Raw genomic sequence first — 20329 nt, forward strand, 5'->3', positions numbered from 1 at the left:
TACCAAGCATTGTGAAAATGTACCACATACTTGTGAAAATGTAACCAAAATATTATATACAAATAACAGAAATAATCACTTATTGTGTAGGCCCAGTTTGCATAAACTGGATGGCCCCCTCTTCTAACTGGGGCAGCTGTGACTAAGATACAGACCACATCAGCATATATCTCTACATTCCATGTAAGGAACTCAGGTGGCCTAGATTTCTCTGGACTCATCCCAATTTCTCTAGGCTGTGAGCAGCATAGTGTACAATAGCAGGGAAAGAATTTGTTTTGAGTGGCCGAGTGTCAGGTACAGAACAATAGTGGACTGATTCTATGTGAGTGCATTGAAGCTTGATGATCAGAAGTTCAGACTAAGCTTCCGAAGGTGTCACAGAGGATAGTTGTCAGAGGGATGAAAATAGAATTATAAACTGGGTGGTTCGAGCCCTGAATGCTGATTGGCTGACAGCCGTGGTATATAACGGGTATGACAAAACATGTATTTTTACTGCTCTAATTACGTTGGTAACCAGTTTATAATAGCAATAAGGCACCTTGGGGGTTTGTGGTATATTGCCAATATACCACGGCTAAAGGCTGTATCCAGGCACTCCACGTTGCGTTGTGCTTAAGAACATCTCATAGCCGTGGTATATTGGCCCTATACCACACCCCCTCGTGCCTTACTGCTTAAATATAGAATGTTGACACTGCGAATAAAGGTAGAATAAAGGCGAATAAAGGCAGACAAACACTGAGTATACGAAACATTAAGACCATGACATGGACTGACCAGGTGAGGGAGAGATTATTTTTTAATTGCATTTCATTTTTGGTTGAGGGGCAGCTGTCAGGGGATCTTGCGTGGTTGGTGGACTGGCGGTTGGGAGCTTAGGTCGCTGGTTCGGGTTCCCGTTTTGACTTGGTGGGAGATCTGTCGACGTGCCCTTGGGCAGGGCGCTTGACCTTGGCTGCTCCTGTGGGTCGCTCTGGACGAGAGATGGTTAGATGACAATGTAATGTAAATGTTGATCGGCTCAACTGCAGGTAGATTGTATGTTTTAATGTTCAATCAAAATAACAATTTTATTACGCTTATTTTCACGCTCAACAGTTTCCCGTGTGTTTCAAGAATGGTCCACCACCCAAAGGACATCCAGCCAACTTGACACAACTGTGGGAATCATTAGAGTCAATATGGGCACCACCCTAAATTGTTTGGTATACTCAGTGTATACTAGATAAAGACAGATGGATAACTATAGACAGAGAGAGATAGACAGATTGAGCATAAAATAGTGTTCCAGATAGACAGTCCTCTCATCTCTTGTGTTCCGTCTCTCCCATATCTGCTTACAGACAGAAAACCAGAGATAATTTCCCCCAAACTCTCCTATCTGTCCAGAGGTTCGTGCCCAGAGGTTAGGATTACACCATTGTCACTGTACCATCTGCATCTCCCACAACCACAGTCAAAATCAACACAGGAATTGTTCAAAGCCCTCCAAGTCTTCCAGCAGCACTCTGTGGCAGACTTTCTCTGATGGCTCAATTGCTGCAGCCATTCTGTTGACTGAGTAGCTCGCCCACGGATGTTAAGAGATTAGAATCCTATGTAGGGCCGATTCCACAAAGTGTCTTTTCTCAAGTTCTCTTCCCCACAGTTTATCTCTCTCAATATTTCATGACTTGGTTTATGGTCCATTTTCAGGTCATATTGTCTACCTTCAAAGCCATTTCAGTGAATCTGTATTTGTTCTAATTTACTAAGTAAAGTTGTTCCAATTCAAAAACTCTGTATTCTTGCAGCCCTCCCCATTATAGACCATTGATCCATGATTGGAAATGTAAAGATACGTAGTCAATCTTTGCCGTTGATATTCTTATCTAATAAATGTTTTACACTTTCAATAGCCTATACCATACACACACAGCTACCAGATCTATAATTCATATCTACAGGCCTCTAGTGTATGAGATATGTATTACCCACCAAAGTGCGTTGTATCAATATCTCCTCTGCCACGTTAAACACAATGTCTTGGTCTTTACTATTTAATGCTACTTAAACATCCTTCTTAAGTCAAGAATAACAACTAATAAAAGTAATAAGAGGTAGTATTTATAGTAATAATGGACTGTGTTATACATGATTTACAAATATAAAGTGGGTAGTGACCTGGTCAGGCAGTAAAATCAATAGTATATAATAGAACAGCAGTGTTGACTGTGTATACTCTATAATTATTTGTTATTCTTAGCTCTTCTTGTTTTTAGGTATTTTCTTAAAACTGCAAAACAAGGGCTTGTAAGTAAGCGTTTCACTGTAATGTCTACCTACACCTGTTGTATTCGGCGCATGTGACAAATACAATTTGATTTGATTTATGTGTGTGTGTGTGTGTGTGTGTGTGTGTGTGTGTGTGTGTGTGTGTGTGTGTGTGTGTGTGTGTGTGTGTGTGTGTGTGTGTGTGTGTGTGTGTGTGTGTGTGTGTGTGTGTGTGTGTGTGTGTGTGTGTGTGTAAGGGTTGGATATGTGGGTAGTCAGTACAAATAATCTCTAAGGTGTAGATAGTCTCTGAGATGCAAATCATTTTTAAGGTGCTAGGGTTAGCTAGGGTTAGCTGTTCAGCAGTCTGATGGCCTGGTGGTAGTAGCTGTCTCGGAGCCTGTTGGTCCTATACCCGATGCTTCGTTACCGCTTGCCAGATGGTAACAGAGTGAACAGTCCATGGCTCGGGTGACTGGAGTCCTTGATTATCTTGCGGGCCTTCCTCAGACACCACCTGGAGTAGATGTCCAGCTTTGTCTCCATCCTCCATTGCCACTCGACTAACCGTATTCCCACCAGTTTACGCCTCTCCACCTGCCGCTTACAATTCGCTTGGCTGAACATTAGTCCACAGTGAGGCATCAGCTCTCCCAAGCTAAATCAATTAGCCTGTCTCCACCTCTGCCATGCGGAGCTCACAGGGCTGTGTTCAGAAGGATTAGCAGCTGACCAGCAGTCTCTCCAGAGAGGACCAGGGTTCTGCTGTGGTCTGGCTTTTTCCACTCAATCATTAGCTCAGTAGTTGGAAACAAGCCAAGCCAGAATACTGCATTGCTACTGTATGTGTCATACTGTTTTGGTGATACGCTCTTATTTAGTCTCAGTCTCTTATACATATGGTATTGTTGAGTTAGATTGGTGAAGGTTTCCGTTTAGAGGATGCGATACGCACAATTACTCATGTATCTCTCTCTTTCTCATTTGGTCTGTTATCTTCTTATTATACACACAGATTTAAAAAAAACTCCCACTGGGCGCACACTGGTTGAATCAACTTTGTTTCCACATAATTGAAACTAAATTACATTGAACCAACGTCTGTTCCCAGGGGGACCTTTCTCTCTTACGTAGGAATACTGTATTTTCTACGCAATTATAGCTTGACTGCGTTGCTGTATCCGCAGGGAAGGCTCCTAGGTAAAGAGACAAGATCTTTATTTATGTTTACATCGCACAAATTGTTGGTCACAGGTCAGATAAACCGACTCTGATAGAATGTTTTGAGGCTATAGTAAAATAAGCTTATATTTATATTTTTACGACAGTTGAACTAAGCTCATGAGGCATTTATAGATTCTTCAATAATCAATAGGCATATATCATTCATTTATTTGTAGTAACTGAGGATTCTATTTTTAACTTAAAGGGCATTTATTGCTCTTAGGAGTTCCTATTCCAGGTTTGTCCTCATTTCCTACATCTCAGATGAAGCCCATCTCCAATGGGTCACATACTTTAGAACGCCATAATGTAACTAGATCTGACAAGACTAAAGGGTAGAGCTGCCATCTTTAGGTGTAACCAGTCGTAGCTCAGAAGTCCGCGTTCTTATAGGTGACAGGCTTGAATCCCAGGGAAGGCTTAAGCGATTCATCATGACGCTTAATAATATCGTGATTTTTTTCCCCTTCACATCACATTCCATATGGTAAAAGGTCAAAGTCATAGGTCAAAGTCTAACATAGCGTTTTTAGGGGTGTCTACTGATTTAAATCTGATCTACATCGACACATCCTCTCTGAAGTATGGTAGTCACGTTATTTTTCAGACTCATTGGCATCTCAATGAAGATTAGCTAGAGACAGGCATAAATTATGAATAATCCTCTGATTTGCTTGAAGTTTATGCTAAGACTATTCCCACACACCTGCGCTTCTGGCAAACAGTGAGAGGCAAACTAAAAAGAGAATCAGGCAAATTATGCTACCCTCTGCATATTGGATACTTAGCTTATTCAAGCCTATCTCAGAATACAACACTGCCTCTCAGACAAAAAAAAAGCTCTTTACCTGACTGGCTTTTCAACGATCTAGAAATGTACACTTTTTGTTCTCTTGTGGGAAGCAATCACTCCCCTATTTCTGACTACAAATTATCTATAACTGGGCTAATAACTCGCTAACTAGCAAAGAATATGAATAAAATGTACACACGTGGCTACATGCAGCTCTTGTTTTGATCTTAAAACAAGGTCATCTCAAAACAAGCGCACCTACTCATGACCACAGCTGTAAACACAGTCCAGTTCAAATTAAATGCCACAGATCCATATATGGCAATGGTCGATTTGCATATAGGCTTACTGCAGCTCTGATTGGTTATGCCACACCGGTGTGTGTATAGTACAGGCTGAGTCGTGTGTAATAGAATCCTACTCCGATGCGTTCTGCCTATAACAATATCTCTTGCATAGTTTGTTTTGTTTCGGTATGTTGCATTGAAAGTGGCTAATATTACGTTGAATCGATAACAATTGCCACAGTAAAGCGAAACTTTGATTGTGTTGACTAACATGGAAAACTCAAAAAAGTTGATTTGAAGTCCAATCTCATGCTTCTCTCCATGGGCTGATATTTCTTCTGCACTCTGACAGTCTCTGGGCTACTGCACGCAGTTTAGAGGGAACATTGCTTATGAGAGCATAATCCCCTCGAGTGGCTACTTGTCAATCACCACTATTGTTCTAATGGAGGTGATTTGCAGTGTCATATCAGGACGAAACATGCACAGTACAATCTCCCTGGGCTGTCGTCAGGCCAAGTAGTCCTGAGGCATGGTCCTAAGCCTCAGGTCCTCCGAGAGGGGAGAGATCGCACAGAACATCAGATAAGACAGGATAAATACACCAGATAGGACAGACTGACCCTAGCCACCTGGCACAGACTATTGCAGCAAAGCTACTGGGGACTGAGACGGGGGGGGGGTTGGGAGACAGGATCAACCAGGCGGGCTATAGCCCCACCCACTTTGCCGAAGCACAGCCCCCACACCAGAGGGATATCAACAGACCACCAACTTACTACCCTGAGACAAGGCAGAGTATAGCCCACGAAGATCTCCCCCACCACACAAGCCCAAGGGGACGCAAGACCGGACAGGAAGATGACATCAGTGACTCAACCCACTCATGTTGAGTATAGCGACAAAAGCCTGGCAAGACGTGATGCACCCCTCTTAGGGATGGCATGGGAGAGCATTACCAAGCCAGTGATTCAGCCCCCGTAATAGGGTCAGGGGCATAGAATCCCAGTGGAGCGAGGGGAGCCGGCCAGGCAAGACAGCAAGGGTGCTACGTCACTCCAGTGCCTTGTTGTTCACCTTTGCACCCCTGGGCCAGACTACACTCTATAGTAGGACCTACTGAAGAGATGAGTCTTCAGTAAAGACAAAAGTTGAGACCGAGTCTGCGTCTCTCACATGGATCGGCAGACCATTCCATAAAAATGTAGCTCTATAGGAGAAAGCCCTGCCTCCACCTGTTGGCTTAGAAATTCTAGGAACAATAAGCAGACCTGTGTCTTGTGACTGTAGCATACGTGTAGGTATGTACAGCAGGACCAAATCAGAGGGATAGGTAGGAGCAAGTCCATGTAATGCTTTGTAGGTTAGCAGTAAAACCTTGAAATCAGCCCTAGCCTTGACAGTGTTGAGAGGCTAGCACTGGAGTAATCTGATCACATTTTGGGGTTCTAGTCAAGATTCTAGCAGCCGTATTTAGCACTAGCTGAAGTTTATTTAGTGCCTTATCCGTGTAGCTGGAAAGTAAAGCATTGCAGTAGTCTAATCTTGAAGTGACAAAAGCATGTCTAGCTGTGTCTATGGTTGCCTGAATGGTTCTCAATCAGAGACAGATGTCATTAATTGTCTCTGATTGGGAGCCATATTTAAGACAGCCATAGGCACTAGGTTAATGTGGGTAATTGTCTATGTTGTACGTTTGTAGCTTGTGTGTGCACTTACGTTTATAGCTTCACGATCGTTTGTTGTTTTGTTTCGTTTTGTTATAGTGTTCGTTGCGTGTTTTTTCCCTTCTCGAAATAAAAGAGAATGTATTTTGCACACGCTGCGCCTTGGTCCTCTCTCTCACCCATTGACGATCGTGACAGAATTACCCACCAGAATCGGACCAAGCGGCGTGTAAAGCAGCAACAGGAGCAATACACAAAGGATTCATGGACATGGGAGGAGATACTGGATGGAAAGGGTCCTTGGGCACAACCGGGAGAATATCGCCTCCCTCGTGAAGAGCTGGAGGCAGCTAAAGCCGAGAGGAGGCGATATGAGGAGGCAGCACGGAAGCAAGGCTGGAAGCCCGCGAGTACAACCCAAAAATTTATTGGGGGGGGGGGGGCTAAAAGGGAGTGTGGCGAAGTCAGGTAGGAGACCTGCGCATACTCCCTGTACTTACCGTGGAGAGCGAGAGTACGGGCAGACACCGTGTTACGCAGTAGAGCGCATGGTGTCTCCTGTACGTGTTCATAGCCCGGTGCGGGTTATTCCACCTCCCCGCACTGGCAGGGCTAGATTGAGGATTGAGCCGGATGTCATGAAGCCGGCCCAACGCATCTGGCCACCAGTGCGTCTCCTCGGGCCGGCTTACATGGCACCAGCCTTACGCATGGTGTCCCCGGTTCGCCTACATAGCCCGGTGCGGGTTATTCCACCTCCCCGCACTGGTCGGGCGACGGGGAGCATACAACCAGGTAAGGTTGGGCAGGCTCAGTGCTCAAGGGAGCCAGTACGCCTGCACGGTCTGGTATTTCCGGCGCCACCTCCCCGCCCCAGCCCAGTACCACCAGTGCCTACACCACGCACCAGGCTTCCAGTGTGTCTCCAGAGCCCTGTTCCTCCTCCACGCACTCGCCCTATGGTGCGTGTCTCCAGCCCGGTACCACCAGTTCCGGCACCACGCACCAAGCCTCCTGTGCTTCTCCAGAGTCCTGTGCGTCCTGTTGCTGCTCCCCGCACTAGCCCTGAGATGCGTGTCCCCAGCCCGGTACCACCAGTGCCGGCACCACGCACTAGGCCAAATGTGCGTCTCCAGGGTCCAGTATGCCCTGTTCCTTCTCCCCGCACTAGCCTTCAGGTGCGTGTCCCCAGCCCGGTACCACCTGTTCCGGCACCACGCACCAGGCCTACAGTGCGCCTCAGCCGGCCAGAGTCTGCCGTCTGCCCAGCGGCGCCTGAACTGCCCGTCTGCCCAGCCCCATCTGAGCCATCCATCTGTCCAGCGCCATCTGAGCCATCCGTCTGCCCAGCGCCATCTAAGCCATCCGTCTGCCCAGCGCCATCTGAGCCATCCATCTGCCCAGCGCCATCTGAGCCATCCGTCTGCCCAGCGCCATCTGAGCCATCCGTCTGCCCAGCGCCATCTGAGCCATCCGTCTGCCCAGCGCCATCTGAGCCATCCGTCTGTCCCGAGCCATTAGAGCCGCCCGTCTGTCCCGAGCCGTCAGAGCCGTTCGTCAGTCAGGAGCCGCTAGAGCCGCCAGTCAGCCAGGATCTGCCAGAGCCGCCAACCAGCCAGGATCTGCCAGAGCCGCCAGTCAGCCAGGATCTGCCAGAGCCGCCAGTCAGCCAGGATCTGCCAGAGCCGCCAGTCAGCCAGGATCTGCCAGAGCCGCCAGTCAGCCAGGATCTGCCAGAGCCGCCAGTCAGCCAGGATCTGCCAGAGCCGTCAGTCAGCCATGAGCAGCCAGATCCGTCAGCCAGCCATGAGCAGCCAGATCCGTCAGCCAGCCATGAGCAGCCAGATCCGTCAGCCAGCCATGAGCAGCCAGATCCGTCAGCCAGCCATGAGCAGCCAGATCCGTCAGCCAGCCATGAGCTGCAGTCCCTCAGTCCGGAGCTGCCGTCCCTCAGTCCGGAGCTGCCGTCCCTCAGTCCGGAGCTACCCCTCAGTCCGGAGCTACCCCTCAGTCCGGAGCTACCCATCCGTCCGGTGGCGCCCTCTGGGATGGTCTTCAGTCCGGGACTTGCTACAAGGGTCGCCGCTCCAGAGGCGCCACCAAAGCGAGTATTGACAATGGTGGAGTGGGGGCCACGTCCCGCACCCGAGCCGCCGCCATAATAAGGCCCACCCCGGACCCTCCCCTTCAATGTCAGGTTGTGCGGCCGGAGTCCGCACCTTTGGGGGGGGGGGGTACTGTCACGCCCTGGCCTTAGTATTCTTTGTTTTCTTTATTATTTTTAGTTAGGTCAGGGTGTGACATGGGGAAGGTATGTGTTTTTGTATTGTCTAGGGTGGTTGTATGGTTTAGGGGGTTAAGTAGAGTAGATGGGTTTGTGTTTAGTGTAGGTGTCTAGCTGTGTCTATGGTTGCCTGAATGGTTCTCAATCAGAGACAGATGTCATTAATTGTCTCTGATTGGGAGCCATATTTAAGACAGCCATAGGCACTAGGTTAATGTGGGTAATTGTCTATGTTGTACGTTTGTAGCTTGTGTGTGGACTTACGTTTATAGCTTCACGATCGTTTGTTGTTTTGTTTCGTTTTGTTATAGTGTTCGTTGCGTGTTTTTTCCCTTCTCGAAATAAAAGAGAATGTATTTTGCACACGCTGCGCATTGGTCCTCTCTCTCACCCATTGACGATCGTGACATAAATAACGAAGTGTGCGCCCTCATCCACGCGTGCCACAAGACTACAGTCAAAATGAGAGCCACCTAGAAAAACTACAAATTCTAGCAAATTTAAAAAAAACTAAAACAAGCCTGAAACCCTTTCTAAAGACTGTTGACATCTTGTGGAAGCCATAGGAACTGAAATCTGGGAGGATTTCCTTTGAATTTCCCATAGACAGCCATTTCAATGGGTGGTGACCTCAAAAAAAAGAAAATGAATGGATTCTCCTTGGGTTTTTGCCTGCCATATCAGTTATGTTATACTCACAGACATGATTTTAACAGTTCTAGAAACTTCAGAGTGTTTTCTATATATGCATATCCTAGCTTCTGGGCCTGAGTAACAGGCAGTTTACTTTGGGCACCTCAGTCATCCGAACTTCCAAATACTGCCCCCTATCCCTGAGAAGTTTCTTGATATCCACATCTGTCAGGTGGAAGGATTATCTTGGCAAAGGAGAAATGCTCACGAACAGGGATATTAACACATTTGTGCACAGCATTTGAGATAAATGTATGGAACATTTGTGGGATTTTTAATTTCAGATCATGAAACATGGGACCAAAACTTTACACTTTACATTTTTGTTCAGTGTACTATTAGGCCTATACAGTATGTAAATTAGGTCTATAGTTTTTATAGGACAGTGGTGGACTGTCATCACTCAGACCTTCGTGAGGAGGCAATCAATAGACAGAGACTAGGCAGTCAGAAGCTGTCCCCACAGTGACAAGGACAGGCAGGGGCTGGAGAGACTGGACAACATGCTGCTGAGGCTGCAGACAATCACACACTCTCACAGCCTAGATGAACCTAGGTGAACTTCAACGTACTGGAGGACTACTGTAGAAATTGTTGTCTTTACAGGAAAGATAGGAAGAAGAATATGTGATTTGTGTAGCACCTGAATGCAAGGGCAAGCAGTTATGCATTGTAAGGTATAAACATTGTTTTAGGTTGTATGTAATATATTTTGGTAATATGTTTTGGTGCATATACAGTAGCAGTCAAAAGTTTGGACACACCTACTCATTCAAAGGTTTTTCATTATTTTTTACTATTTTCTACATTGTAGAATAATAGTGAAGACATCAAACTACAAACTATAAAATAAAACATAGAATCATGTAGTAACCAAAAAAGTGTTAAACAAATCAAAATACATTTTATTTTTGAGATTCCTCAAGGTAGCCACCCTTTGCCTTGATGACAGTTTTGCACACTCTTGGCATGTGTATGCCTTATTAAAAGTTAATTTGTGGAATTTCTTTCCTTCTTAATGTGTTTGAGCCAATCAGTTGTGTTGTGACAAGGTAGGGGTGGTATACAGAAGATAGCCCTATTCGATAAAAGACCAAGTCCATATTATGGCAAGAACAGCTCAAATAAGCAAAGAGAAATGACAGTCCATCATTACTTTAAGACATGGAGGTCAGTTCATCTGGAACATGTCAAGACCTAAAGTTACCTCTGCTGCAGAGGATAAGTTCATTAGAGTTAACTGCACCTCAGACAGCAGCCCAAATAAATGCTCCTGAGAGTTCATGTAACAGACACATCTCAACATCAACTGTTTAGAGGAGACTGTGTGAATCAGGTCTTCATGGTTGAATTGCTGCAAAGAAACCACTACTAAAGGACACCAATAATAAGAAGAGACTTGCTTGAGCCAAGAAACACAAGCAGTGGATATTAGACTGGTGGATATCTGTCCTTTGGTCTGATGAGTCCAAATGAGAGTTTTGGTTCCAACCGCCGTGTGTTTGTGAGACGCAGAGTAGGTGAATGGATGATCTCCGCATGTGTAGTTCCTACCGTGAAGCATGCAGAAGGAGGTGTGATGGTATGGGGGTGCTTTTCTGGTGACACTGTATGATTTATTTAGAATTCAAGGCACACTTAACTGGTTTGCACTTAGTGGGACTGTCATTTCTTTTTCAACAGGCCAATGACCCAAAACACACCTCCAGGCTGTGTAAGGGCTATTTGACCAAGGAGAGTGATGGAGTGCTGTATCAGATGATCTGGCCTCCACAATCACCCGACCTCAACCCAATTGAGATGGTTTGGGATGAGTTTGACTGCAGAGTGAAGGAAAAGCAGCCAATAAGTGCTCAGCATATGGGGGAACTCCTTCAAGACTGTTGGAAAAGCATTACTCATGAAACTGGTTGAGAGAATGCCACGCGTGTGCAAAGCTATCATCAAAAAAGGGTGTCTACTTTGAAGAATCTCACATTTTAAATATATTTTGATTTGTTTAACACTTTTTTGGTTACTACAGGATTCCATGTGTTATTTCATAGTTTTGATGTCTTCACTATTATTCTACAATGTAGAAAATAGTAAAAAATTAAATAAAAACACTTGAATGAATAGGTGTGTCCAAACGTTTGACTGGTACTGTATGTGTTTAATATACTATCAAAATGATAACATTTTTGATCACAGAATATTCCATAGAATTCCAGAAAATAAAACAGCTGTAACTCATTCACTGTAAAGGGTATTACTAGTCTGATTTCAGATGATCAAGCCTTACAACATAAAGAAGATTCAACATTCTCTAAGTTTTTTCTCCACCTTCATTAGGAAGTTGTGTAAAAGGCAGTTTGGGGAAAAAAATGATATTTGTTTAAGATACAGTTCACGGGTGTTTTTCTTGACTGATTACCATTTGATTGATGTCGTGCTATTGTATGTTATATCATTTGAAAGGGCTGTTTCTCAGCTTTCAAAATATGTATCATGTTTTCAGATATGGGTTGACACCAGCAAATATTGCTCATTAATGCATGCAGAGGTCATGGAAATTCTGGAATTCCAAATCTTACCTTCCGGTTATACAACAATGCCAATATGGTGATTTACAGTTACAGTTAGCTGGTGTTCTAAAGCCTACTGTTTCCACTCCCCTTTAATATTGTATTATCAATCTTGCATGTATGTAATGGCTGAACATAAGGGTTCAGGTAGAAATATGCCTCAGCATGAGATGCCAGAGGTCGAGCTCACATATTGTTCATTCTTATGTGCATGCACTGCATGTAGGATATTTTATGTGGGTGGGATTGTTGGCGGTTTGAAATGATGACTCGTATGTACTTCTAATGCACACTTTCTTTCTCTATCTTTCCCATTCTAAGGTTGTCATGCTTCAATTGAAGCTTGGACTTTCGGGAAGCAAAACCAGAACAAAAGCTGTGCAGTACTAATACTTCCCATCTGGACATCACACCTGAATGCTTAACTGACCAACACAGCTTTGACAGGAAAACAGTGAACACACATCAACAATCAATATTAGCACATGCTGTGCTTCATCCAACTGGGAATCTGCAAATGCCTTGTTCTTTATCGCATTGAGTGGTGAATTTCTAAGGCCAAGCCAAAAACATTTGGAATGAAGAAGTGAAGCAGACTTTTCCCCCCTTGATGTGGATCATGTTAACATTCTAGTTAACCCTCAATATCAACAAGACTGGACCGCCCAGGCTTTGGAGCTGAGCGCAAATTAAATTAACCCTGGTTCAGCTTAAAATGAAGACAGAGTGAGCCAACCCTGTGTATCACCATAATCTTTCAGTGTAGATTTTACCCACTGAGGGTTATTGAAACAGGAGGAGACCATGAAAGCAGCAGTTGATAGGAAGTCAGAGTCTGAGGTGTTGTGCTCGGCCTGGCTGGAGTGGAGATAAGAGCTTGGGCGAGAGAGAAAACAGAGTTTGATGAGACGAGCAGAATACAAATCAGTGTCTACTGTCCCTCAGCCAGACTGCCGAATCAAATCAATATTAGTGTGTCTGCTGAAATGGACAGTGATTCAGCAACTATAATAGCTTTATTGGTTGTGCATTGAAATGGTACGAGCATAATCAAAAGCTCTAATATGAAACTAAATAGCAATCACCTTTTCTGTAAATCTCAATTTTGGAGATTTTGTCTCAGAACCCAGTGTGTCCAAGACTGAAATTATGGATAAAGGATCCATCAGGTCCCATGGATACGTGTGACAACCAACAGTGACACCCATCAATGCAGCCCTCGCACCATGCCGAGAAGACAAAGGAAAGCATAGGCCCTGATTTGATTGTGGTGATGTGGCTCATCTAGACCTTGAACAAAGGTTTAAAGGGGAAAGGCAAGATGGATCAGGATAATAGCTCCGTTGATCCGTTCTTCACCAACGCCACGGAGAGCTCTGAACCCACAGAGGCACTATGGGACAAAGCCACTCTCCTGGGGCTCCAGATCTTCCTGTCAGCCATCCTGGCAATCGTCACCCTGGCCACCGTGCTGTCCAATGCCTTTGTCATCGCCACCATATTCCTGACTCGGAAGCTACACACGCCAGCCAACTTTCTGATTGGCTCGCTGGCTGTGACAGACCTGCTGGTGTCCATCCTGGTCATGCCTATTAGCATCTTGTACACAGTGAGTAAGACCTGGGCCCTGGGGCAGATTGTCTGCGACATCTGGCTGTCATCGGACATCACCTTCTGCACTGCCTCCATCCTGCACCTGTGCGTCATCGCGCTGGACCGCTACTGGGCCATCACTGACGCCCTGGAGTACTCCAAGCGCCGGACAATGCGTCGAGCGGGCCTGATGATAACAGTGGTATGGGTGATCTCCATCTCCATCTCCATGCCGCCGCTCTTCTGGAGGCAGGCCAAGGCCAACGAGGAGGTGATGGAGTGCATGGTGAACACGGATCAGATCTCCTACACGCTCTACTCCACCTTCGGGGCGTTCTATGTTCCCACTGTGTTGCTGATCATCCTCTACGGCCGGATCTACGTGGCAGCCCGCTCACGCATCTTTAAGACACCAGTGTCGTGCGGCAAGCGTTTCACCACGGCCCAGCTCATCCAGACATCCGCCGGCTCCTCCCTTTGCTCCATCAACTCCGCCTCCAACCAAGAGGGCCACCTGCACCCCGGAGGGGGAGGCAACACGGGAGGAGTGGCAGTAAACGGAGGTGGAGGAAGCAGTGGTGGGTCGCCTCTCTTCAATAACTGCGTGATGGTGAAGCTGGCTGACAGCGTGCTGGAGAGGAAGCGTCTGTGCACCGCCCGGGAGAAGAAGGCCACCAAGACGCTGGGCATCATCCTGGGAGCCTTCATCGTGTGCTGGCTACCCTTTTTCGTGGTCACCCTGGTACTGGCCATCTGCAAAGAATGCTGGTTCCACCCAGTGCTCTTCGACGTGTTCACCTGGCTTGGCTACCTAAACTCGCTCATCAATCCTGTTATCTACACTGCCTTCAATGACGAGTTCAAGCTGGCCTTCCACAAACTCATCAAGTTCAAGAGATGCTACTAAGGGAATGCGAGTATTGTACATACAAAATATATCATAACCCAGTGTTTCCCAAACGTGGGGTCTCCTGATTTGAAAATGGGGTTGCGAGAGAAACTCTGAAGGAAACAAAAATAATTGTGCTTGGTTCATAAAACCGGGGTTACGTCAGTTGTAATAAACAGAGCGGTTTCTGTTTTCTTATTACAAATGTGGTTCTATTTTTTGCGGGAGGGTATAAACTACAAAATATTATGATCCCATCACTGAAAGATAAGACTCAGGCATATGTATGTGTCTTCTGTTTCCCTCTACAGTGCCCACAAGCCTCATTAGAACAGAGTGGACAAGACCAGGTACTAAATCAGACTGGGGAGAAAAGAACATCATTCGCTAATTTTCCATCCAATTTGTAACAGATTTTCATGCGAATATTCTCAAATCTGCCAAAAACAATACCATCAACTGAACTGAATTATTGAGGATAAAATCCTGTGCATGATGACGTAGTGCACATAAAAGTAACTTTTGCCGTTCAATTCCCATGTACCGAATTAAAAATACAAGTTAAATGGGTTTCCATCACATTTTCAACTCAACTGATGGTTTTGCGTTATATTGCAAATGTGCCCTCTCTGGTCTTGGCACATGCGCTGTAGCCAACAGTTCGCAGATACAGTGCAGGTAGGCTACCTACATTGAGATTATTATGGATAAGGGCGAGATTATTTGTATGAATGAATGACATTTTATTTTCATGTGAAATTGCCAATTGGCAACCCATCCCTTACGGGATTAATTGACACAAACAAACATGAAAATAATTCACTATGGTAATTAAATGAGAATTCTTATTCTGGTGTTCTCTGCATTGCGCATCACGTACAGAGTGAAAAAAAGTAAGGTAAAAATCAATACATAAGTAGCCTAAATAAGGTTGTATTTGTCAAACGGAAGCCAAACATCGATCATCATGTCACCAGAATATGACCTTCAATATTTATTGAAAAGGAGCATTAAACTCATCACCTTGCACATTCACCTCCCTGTGAAGTTCATCATAATTGATTTAATCTTGTTTAATAAACTGCATGATTTCCCGAGTCATAGTGGGAGGACCACACAACATAGAGTGGTGATGGTTATTACAGTATATCAATAGTTGCACATAAAGGCGTTTCCACGCCATTTTTCTCATAATTAATTTTACCGACACAAAAATATCCCATCATGTCTCATGAACAAATTGTCTGTCGGCATTTATAAAATTGTACAGGCAATTCATGTTTCCTTCTGCCCATCTTGATTTTTTTCATGCATCAGTTAATTAATCTGCATGAAATGGTTGGATCGAAACGTGGTTATTGAACTTCTTTTCTACACAGAAGATCATACAAAACTGTTGTCTGATGATCTTCTGAACTTCCCAATACCTTTCTGATGCATTTCAGTCACTTCAAACCATACTTCCTTCAGCATGAAATACTGTCAAAAGTACTATCAGACTGATTTGTAATAGACTGTCATATACCCGATTAAAAAAGTAAACATTGGCCGTTGATTACATCACTTTTTTTTTACAGGATGGGGTCGCGGTAAAATGTGGATATCGAAATGGGTCGTGGGCAAAAAAAGATTGGGAACTCCTGTCATAACCTATTCTCTCGCAATTCTTAGTAAATACCGGTATGGGAATATAGGGTCTATTCATATAAACACTGTACTGTGGCATTTGTTCATGTTGTAAACACATGATCATTGTGTTTGGTCTCTGTACATTTGTTGTACATTGGAACTTCATTGACATGCTTATGAAGTGCCATACATCTTACAGATATTTCCTTACTAGAAATGTATGCATGCATAAGAAAAATTGAATAAAATATTCCAAGGACTATGAAACTCATTATAAATGAGGGTTTGGGTTGGGATATTACAGACCCCAAAGGAATAGACTTATCATACATGTTTGAGACAAATGAAGGAGTCTCTAAAGTATAAGAACTGGTCCTTCTTTGGATGAAAGACATAAGGTAATTAATCCGTGGATTATTATTGAGCAGTGGATTATAAAGCCCCATTGGACTGGGAAAGACATCGTAAATTGTTACAGAAGTGTCACATACAGAGGCGGATCTTCCTTAACACGTCTGTGGTACAGTACAATAGAGAAATACGTATATAAAGATTCAGTCTTACTGTGTCTCTCTATGTGGCTGCATTTGTTTATGTGTGGAGGAGTTGTCACCTTGCTCTAGGTGTAATGATGTGTGGGGAGGGGAGAGTTGCAGTGAATGAAATGTGGACATATTTTTCACCAGTGTGGCATCAGCTTATTGTATCCAACTGATTAAACTTTAAACATTACCCACATTCGAGGAGCCTGACTTCTCTATGTAGGAGACAGCATTTACCTTTGGATTGAACCTAAAAATGAATGATGTCCTGTTCCCTGGCAACAAATGAATCTGCATAAGCTACTGTAAACCCACTGGGCACACAGTGGTTGAGTCAACGTTGTTTCAATGTCATTTGTCAGCCGTTTGTGACGGGGAATCTATGTGGGAAAAAGTCAATCATTACTGTTTTCATATTTTTAACCAGCGTAGTAAACATTGAAATTAAGTTCAAACTTAAAGTAACGGGTTGTTACATCAAAATAATTTCAACAATCATCAGAACTATGCATATGTTGAAATTGCGTTGAAAATCCAACGTAGAAATGTTTAAAATATTTTTCATCCTATAGTCAATATCTATTGGGTGGTTGAAATTATGTCGAATTTTATATTTGACCTTTTATTTGACCTTCTTTCAATGTTGATATTCAAATGATATGTTTGAATCAGTGAAATTGTTTCAATGCCATGAACCTAAATAGAGAATGTACAGTATATTGAAATGAAATGTGAATCCGCAGTCCAATGGTTCCTGCCTGTAACTCCTATTGGTATAGGAGGGGTAATGAGCTTTGATGAGAACAAGTCTACCATCCAGATGCCTACCTCTACACTGAGTGTAGACAGACTGACCAGGTAAAAGCTATGATCCCATATTGATGTCACTTAAGTCATTGTAGATGAAGGGGAGGAGACAAGTTAAATAAGGATTTTTAAGCCTTAAGACATGGATTGTGTATATGTGCCATTGAGAGGGTGAATGGGAAAGACAAAAGATTTAAGTGCCTTTGAGTGTGTCAAGAACTGTAATGCTGCTGGATTTTTCACACTCCAGTGTGTATCAAGAATGGTCCACCACCCAAAGGACATCCAGCAAACTTGACACAACTGTGGGAAGCATTGGAGTTAAAATAAGCCAGCATCGCTGTGGAACGCTTTCGACACCGTGTGGAGTCCATGCCCTGACGAATTGAGGCAAAAGGGCAAAAGTGGATGCAACTCAATATTAGTTTTGGTATTTGGTAGGATCCCCATTATCTGTTGCATAAGCAGCAGCTATTCTTCCTGAGGTCCACACCAAACAGGAAACATAATATAGAATGACATAATACAGAACATCATTAGACAAGAACAGCTCAAGGACAGAACTACATACATTTTTTTTTTAAAGGCACATGTAGCCTACATATCAATGCATAGACACAAACTATCTAGGTCAAATAGGGGAGAGGTGTTGTGCCACGAGGTGTTGCTTTATCTGTTTTTTGAAACCAGGTTTGCTGTTTATTTGAGCAATATGAGATGGAAGGAAGTTCATGTACATTTTCTTGAATTTGTTCTAGATTTGGGGACTATGAAAATATGGTTGAATCATCAGCATACATGGACACACATGCTTTGTTTAATGCCAGTGGCAGGTCATTGGTAAAAATAGAAAAGAGTAGAGGGCCTAGAGAGCTGCCCTGCGGTACACCACACTTTACATGTTTGACATTAGAGACACTTCCATTAAAGAAAACCCTTTCTTCTATTAGATAGATAGCTCCGAATCCACGATATGGAAGAGGTTGAAAAGCCATAGCACTTAAGTTTTTCAACAACAGGTTATGGTCAATAATATCAAAGGCTGCACTGAAATCTAACAGTACAGCTCCCACCATCTTCTTATTATCAATTTCTTTCAACCAATCATCAGTCATTGGTGTCAGTGCAGTACATGTTGAGTGCCCTTCTCTATAAGCATGCTGAAAGTATGTTGTTAATTTGTTTACAGAGAAATAAAATTGTATTTGGTCAAACACAATTTATTCCTACAGTTTGCTAAGAGCTGGCAGCAAGCTTATAGGTCTGCTGTTAGAACCAGTAAAGGCCGCTTTACCACTCTTGGGTAGCGGAATTACTTTGGCTTCCCTCCAGGCCTGAGGACTGTCATGTTTTGTCATTGATCATCATGTCTTGTCCCTGTGCTTCCCTCTGCTGGTCTTATTAGGTTCTTTCCCTCTTTCTATCCCTCTCTCTCCCCCTCCCTCTCTCCCTCTCTCGCTCTCTCTCTCTATCGTTCCGTTCCTGCTCCCAGCTGTTTCCCATTCTCCTAACTACCTCATTTACTCTTTCACACCTGTCCCCTATTTTACCCTCTGATTAGAGTCCCTATTTCTCCCTCTGTCTTCCGCTTCTGTCCTTGTCGGATTCTTGTTTGATGTTTGCTGTTCTGTGTCCTTGTTCCGCCCTGTCGTGTTTTTGCCTTCTTCAGATGCTGCGTGTGAGCAGGTGTCTATGTCAGCTACGGCCTGTGCCTTCCTGAAGCGACCTGCAGTCTGTGGTCGCGTCTCCAGTCGTTCCTCTCTTCTGACGAGAGGATTTCAGTTTCCTGTTTTGGATTTACCTTTGATAATATCCAGGAGAATCATTGTTTGTTTAAGACTGGAATAAAGACTCTGTTTCTATTACGTCGCTTTTGGGTCCTCATTCACCAGCATAACAGAAGAATCCGACCAAGAATGGACCCAGCGACTACGGATTCTCGCAACACTGCCGTCGAGTTCCAGGGAGCAATGCTCGGCAGACACGAGCAGGAATTGTCTGCTGCTCGTCATGCCGTTGAGACCCTGGCCGCTCAGGTCTCCGACCTCTCAGGACAGTTTCAGAGTCTTCGTCTCGTGCCACCAGCTACTTCCTGGTCTTCCGAGTCTCCGGAACCTAGGGTTAATAACCCACCATGTTACTCTGGGCAACCCACTGAGTGTCGCTCCTTTCTCACCCAGTGTGATATTGTGTTCTCTCTCCAGCCCAACACATACTCAAGAGAGAGAGCTCGGATCGCTTACGTCATATCACTCCTTACTGGTCGGGCTCGGGAGTGGGGCACAGCTATCTGGGAGGCAAGGGCTGAGTGTTCTAACGATTATCAGAACTTTAAAGAGGAGATGATACGGGTTTTTGATCGTTCAGTTTTTGGGAAGGAGGCTTCCAGGGCCCTGGCTTCCCTATGTCAAGGTGATCGATCCATAACGGATTACTCTATAGAGTTTCGCACTCTTGCTGCCTCCAGTGACTGGAACGAGCCGGCGTTGCTCGCTCGTTTTCTGGAGGGACTCCACGCTGAGGTTAAGGATGAGATTCTCTCCCGGGAGGTTCCTTCCAGCGTGGACTCTTTGATTGCACTCGCCATCCGCATAGAACGACGGGTAGATCTTCGTCACCGAGCTCGTGGAGGAGAGCTCGCGTTAACGGTGTTCCCCCTCTCCGCATCTCAACCATCTCCTCCCACCGGCTCAGAGACTGAGCCCATGCAGCTGGGAGGTATTCGCATCTCGACTAAGGAGAGGGAACGGAGAATCACCAACCGCCTTTGCCTCTATTGCGGTTCTGCTGGACATTTTGTCATGTCATGTCCAGTAAAAGGCCAGAGCTCATCAGTAAGCGGAGGGCTACTGGTGAGCGCTACTACTCAGGTCTCTCCATCAAGATCCTGTACTACCTTGTCGGTCCATCTACGCTGGACCGGTTCGGCTGCTTCCTGCAGTGCCTTGATAGACTCTGGGGCTGAGGGTTGTTTTATGGACGAAGCATGGGCTCGGAAACATGACATTCCTCTCAGACAGTTAGGGAAGCCCACGCCCATGTTCGCCTTAGATGGTAGTCTTCTCCCCAGTATCAGATGTGAGACACTACCTTTAACC

At 44.7% G+C, this 20329-nt stretch overlaps 1 protein-coding gene across 1 annotated transcript; it reads left to right on the forward strand.

Annotated features, from left to right (window-relative positions):
- The first annotated feature begins 13092 nt into the window (after positions 1 to 13092).
- LOC120023832 (5-hydroxytryptamine receptor 1D-like) lies at positions 13093 to 14271 on the forward strand. The gene has a single exon (XM_038967948.1). It carries the CDS (start codon positions 13093 to 13095, stop codon positions 14269 to 14271), a length of 1179 nt encoding a protein of 392 aa, XP_038823876.1.
- Positions 14272 to 20329: the final 6058 nt, after the last annotated feature.

Source organism: Salvelinus namaycush, chromosome 28 (genome assembly GCF_016432855.1).
Source record: "Salvelinus namaycush isolate Seneca chromosome 28, SaNama_1.0, whole genome shotgun sequence".
NCBI classification, from domain to species: domain Eukaryota; kingdom Metazoa; phylum Chordata; class Actinopteri; order Salmoniformes; family Salmonidae; genus Salvelinus; species Salvelinus namaycush.